Below are 5,594 nucleotides of genomic sequence, written 5' to 3' on the forward strand. Positions count from 1 at the left end.
TCTCTGCTGCTGCTGCTGCGTTTACTCATAAACCCTTAAAACCCGAGCAGAGTTACGCAACCCAGCGTCAGCGTGCTGTTAGAGGCTGAGACAGAGGGAGGAGTGCTCCCGGGACAAACTGCTTGTTTGCGTGTCTATGCGTGAATGTGCGTGTGTGTGTGTGTGTGTGTTGTATAACGGGGTTGCCTTACCCACGACTCGTCCTCGCTGCTCCAGGCGGCGTGTGTCTGTAGGTACACCGGGTTGGGTGCCCTGCCCTCCGGGGGCGTGGAGCTGCTGCTGCTGCTGCTGCTCGGGCTTTGTCCTGCCGCTGTCCGCCCGCTCTGCAGCCTTCTTACCGGGCACCGTGGAGCCTCCACCGTCGGCTCGGCCCCGGTTCTCCCGTGTCTGCAGCTGCAGCCGGAGCCGGTGGATCTCCTGCTCCTTCACGGCCGTCTCCAGCAGCAGGGCGTTCAGGCTGGAGCCCACCGTCTTGCTTATTTCCTGGACGGCGAGCTGCACGACTTGTTCCAGCACGGACTCCAGCTGGCCCTGGAAAAACGAAATGTACACGGCCCCGTTCATGTTGTCTGCTGTCTCATGCTTCTGCTCCCGACCCGCAGCCCTGCCCCCCCCCACCCCCCAGCGGATCACTGCCTGTTAACGGGCCCGGGTCGCTGGCTGCTCCGGTCGGGCTCGGGCTCCTCGCGCTGCTTGCTCGCGCTCTGCCTCGGCTCACCTCGCGTGCTCAGCCCGTTCGGATGCTACCGTAAAGACCCGAGGAGAGGCGCGGTGACATTTTCCCCGCCCACATGCAGTCAGCACCACGCCATCTTGGCTCAGAGAGAATAACATGAGTGTGGAGCTAGCACCGTGTTATTACTCTGACATACCTTAAAGATGACCGATAATTACTACATCACTGCAGCTCTCCCAAACCCTCACACCAAACATCTGTCTCACTGGAACACTTGCTTTGTTTTACTCTTTCTGTCTTTTATATATTATTTATATTTTATTTATATATTGCGACAGAAACATTTTAATTTACAGTTTAACTTCACTGACTCCTGCTCGGTGCCTCAGACTGACTACACATCTATCTGACTTCTTTTGCTCTTTCTGTCTTTATATTATTTATATATTATAAATTATTATTATAATTATATGTACTCATTGATGGCTTTATAAATAAAAAGATTATTAGTCAGAAAAGGAAATTAAAATGCCACAAATCAAAAAGCAGTTCTGATTCGATGGCGTGTGGTTGCCATGGCGACGGCGTTTTAATTAAACATTAATTAACTTCCATCAATCTAAAATCTTCAGATCTGCAGTTTTATTGTTGATAATTGATTTAAATGTTATTAGAGAGAGACACACACACACACACACACACAGAGACACACACGCACACACACAGAGAGACACACACACACACAGAGAGACACACACACACACACACACAGAGAGAGACACACACACACACACAGAGAGAGAGAGAGACACACACACACACAGAGAGAGAGAGAGAGACACACACACACAGAGAGAGAGAGACACACACACACACACAGAGAGAGAGAGACACACACACACACAGAGACACACACACACACACAGACAGAGACACACACACACACACACACACAGAGAGAGAGACACACACACACACACACACACAGAGAGAGAGAGACACACACACAAACACACACACAGAGAGAGAGAGACACACACACACACACACACACACATACAGACACAGTTTAGGATTTAGATTTACAGCCAGTCTCTGTTTCTTAAAAGTTTTTAATGAACCATAAAGACAAACTAGAGTAATGTGTGTGTGTGTGTGTGTGTGTGTTGTGTGTGTGTGTGTGTGTGTGTGTGTGTGTGTGTGTGTGTGTGTGTGTTTGTGTGTGTGTGTGTGTGTGTGTCTGATCAGGAAACTCAAGAACTACATCTCCCATGATGCATCAGTGCCTGGCTCAGGTCCATGGAGTAACTTTAAGACTTTTTTAATACCACACAATGTAATATAATAATAATATAATATATATTAATTTATATATTTAAATGTATTTAAATTATATATATAGTATATATTATATATTATATATAATATATAATATATAATATCACATCATAAGCTATAAACATGCAGTTAGCAGGAAGGCTTCATAAAGCAGACTATATGGCAGAGCTGTGGTGTTGGATAGTTTCAGAGTGCAGGAAGGAAGGAAGGAGGGAAGGAAGGAAGGAAGGAAGGAAAGGAAGGAAGGAAAGGAGGGAGGAAGAAAGGGAACAAGGCATGGCAGAGCTGTGGTGTTGGATAGTTTCAGACAGGTGTTCCTAATAAAGCGCTCGCTGAGTCGCTGAGTGTACATTTGGATTTAATCACCTTCAACACAGACTTTAGCTGATGTGAAGCATTCAGAGCTTCCAGTAAAGATCTTGTTGTAATTACGACACGAGACTCGACTGGAAGGCTGTTTACAATTTAGCAAAACTGTAACTATGATATGACATCACCGCTAAGTAGATGTGTTATATTACTGGATGCTAACGCTAGCTCATGATCATGTTATAGTCTACTGAGCAGCTTGGTCTCTGTGAGAGCGACACGATGACATCGCTGAGACTGACCCAAACCAGCCGAGTAGCAGCCAGACAGCTTTATCTTTATCTTTAGATATATTATAACAGGCTGCAGTCTGTAAACCCTTCATTACAGACCTGAGAGCTCAGTGGAGTAGAAACCACAGATGTGATGAGTCATCCTTCACTTTAACAGCCAGAGGTGGGCGAGGCCATGTGAACGCTTCGGGTCTGAATGAGCCCTATAGTGAGGAGGGCTGGGGGGGGGGGGGGGCGGGACTTCAGGGCAGTTCCCTCCACCGAAGAACAATCTCCCAGAATTTTTACGAGGCTAAACCAGGCGGGGAGTTCTGGTCCTCTGAAATGAGGCCAACCAGGAAGTAACTTAGAGCTGCATTCTATCAAAAGGCCACCAGGGGGCGACCGTCTCTATACAAGTCAATGGAGAAGTAACTTAGAGCTGCATTCTATCAAAAGGCCACCAGGGGGCGACCGTCTCTATACAAGTCAATGGAGAATTCACCAACTTCTCACTTGAAGTGAGGAGGACCCCTTGGCGGGCCGGTTCTGGCCCACGGGCCGCATGTTTTCCCCCCCTGCTTTAGGAGTAGAGTGTGCATGGTGTATCAGCGTGGTGGTATTTGCCTGCAGGTGATAACGCAGCAGGATCACGGCCGGATCAACCAGTTAGGAAGCAGGATCTGCCGTTAGGCCCCAACTGACATCCTCAGAAACACTCACTGCTGTTCTTCATGTGTTTACTTTGTGCTTTATTAAGAATGTTCCTCATGTTCCTCATGAACACTAAACATTTACACTAAAAGCTCTTAAGGCTAGATACTGAGTTCTTCTTTGAGACCCGCGTTAGTTAATGTTGTTCTATGAACCAGCTGAGGATCAACCTGAGATCAACCCGGGATCAACCCGGGATCAACCTGAGATCAACCTGAGATCAACCTGAGATCAACCTGGGATCAACCTGAGATCAACCTGAGATCAACCTGGGATCAACCTGAGATCAACCTGGGATCTCTGTGAGCTCAGAGGCAAATTTCACCCTGTTTTAACCCTCCTGTTGTGTTTGAGTCAAGGAAGGAAGGAAGGAGGGAGGGAGGAAAGAAGGAAAGAAGAAAGGGAGGAAAGAGAGAAGAAGGAAAGAAAGAGAGAAGGAGAGAGGAACGACAGAAGGAAGGAAAGAAGGAAGGAAGGAGGGAAGGAAGGAAGGAACAGTCAAAACAGACGGGTCAATTTGACCCGGGAGGACGATATGAGGGTTAACCCTTATAAGACCAGGACACACCTTCTCATTCTGGTTCTTTACTTTAGAAATATCACAGTAAATGTTATTATCACCAACATGTCCTGAAATCCTGCTACTGCTAAAATATATATAAATATACCCCACACACACACACACATATATATATATATATATATATATATATGTGTGTACTTTAACCTGATGCTTCATTAATGTGTTTCATTGTGTGTAGAAACCAGGCGGGGAGCTCTGGTCCTCTGAAATGAAGCCAACCAGGAAGTAACTTAGAGCTGCATTCTATCAAAAGGCCACCAGGGGGCGACCGTCTCTATACAAGTCAATGGAGAATTCACCAACTTCTCACTTGATTTCTAACCTCAGTAAACGTTTTCAAAATGTGTTTATGGTCTCAATCGCTAGTTTAAAGCCTTCTTCAATGCAGTATGATGTTCATTTGGGACATTTTGGCCTCCCTGATTTTATATGTGACGATAAAGCAGGGTATGCATTAGGGCGTGGCTACGTCCTGATTGACAGGTTGGTTGACCAATGTCCTCCAGATCCAGCCCTCGTAACCATAGCAACCTCCCCGCTCCACCCATGACTCCGCCTCATGCCCATATAAGTAGAATCCGTGTTTTTATTTTTCCCAGCATGCACCTGAAATGTTCAAGATGGCGCTGCCTAGATTAGAAACTATTGGCTTCCGAGCAGCAGTCCACAAACCAATGGGTGACGTCACGGATGTTACGTCTGTTTCTTTTATACAGTCTGTGGTGGAGGTGGAGGTGTAGACTGGTGTTGGAGGAGCAGCTACAGACCCAACGCTGCCATTAACCCCTCTGTATTAAACTCCTAACGTTGCCATATTTGGATGTTTTTATGTGTGTGTGTAATAGTATTTGTGTATTTATTTGCTCGCTGGCCTCACGAGGGAAACATAAAGTAGACGCTAGTTAAATGTGAGCTGCGGTTGTTCTGCCGGCAGTAATGAGACGATGTCATGGAAAGGTTTCTGTGTTGATACTGTCAGCATGTTTCTACACACACACACACACACACTACACACACTACACACTCACTACACACTACACACACACTACACACACACACACACACACACACACTACACACACACTACACACACACTACACACACACACACACTACACACTGATTTACTTAGTTTTGGGGAGTATTATCAGCTTATATATCAAAGTCAAACTGTACTACAGTACAGTACTAGTACCTCTAATAGTACTACAGTATAGTACTAGTACCTCTAACAGTACTACAGTATAGTACTAGTACCTCTAACTGTACTACAGTATAGTACTAGTACCTCTAACAGTACTACAGTATAGTACTAGTACCTCTAACTGTACTACAGTAAAGTACTAGTACCTCTAACAGTACTACAGTAAAGTACTAGTACCTCTAACTGTACTACAGTATAGTACTAGTACCTCTAACTGTACTACAGTAAAGTACTAGTACCTCTAACTGTACTACAGTATAGTACTAGTACCTCCTGGTGATTGTTTGTGTTTAGGAGTTAAATCCTGACTCATCGTGCCTTTAATTCAACATTACGTCACTGAAAACATCACGGCGTGTCAGCAGCGGGGGGGGTGAGGGGGGGGGGGGGGGGGGCTCTGCTTTGTGTCCGCAGAGCAGCGGCCCTCCCCGGCTCTCTCATTGAGCGCATGCCGCAGCAGAGGGACACTCCCCCTAAAAAATCCTGCGCGTTTGCTCTG

The 5,594-nt window shown here is 46.2% G+C and overlaps 1 protein-coding gene across 1 annotated transcript in view; it reads left to right on the forward strand.

Annotated features, from left to right (window-relative positions):
* Positions 1–579: 579 nt before the first annotated feature.
* Positions 580–5,594, forward strand: part of LOC128379391 (syntaxin-1B-like) — an 11,693-nt gene continuing 6,678 nt past the window's right edge. Inside the window, exon 1 of the mRNA XM_053339007.1 lies at positions 580–771. Coding sequence (XP_053194982.1) covers positions 580–771 — 192 coding nt within the window. The remainder of the gene's footprint in view (positions 772–5,594) is intronic.

Source organism: Scomber japonicus, chromosome 18 (genome assembly GCF_027409825.1).
Source record: "Scomber japonicus isolate fScoJap1 chromosome 18, fScoJap1.pri, whole genome shotgun sequence".
NCBI classification, from domain to species: domain Eukaryota; kingdom Metazoa; phylum Chordata; class Actinopteri; order Scombriformes; family Scombridae; genus Scomber; species Scomber japonicus.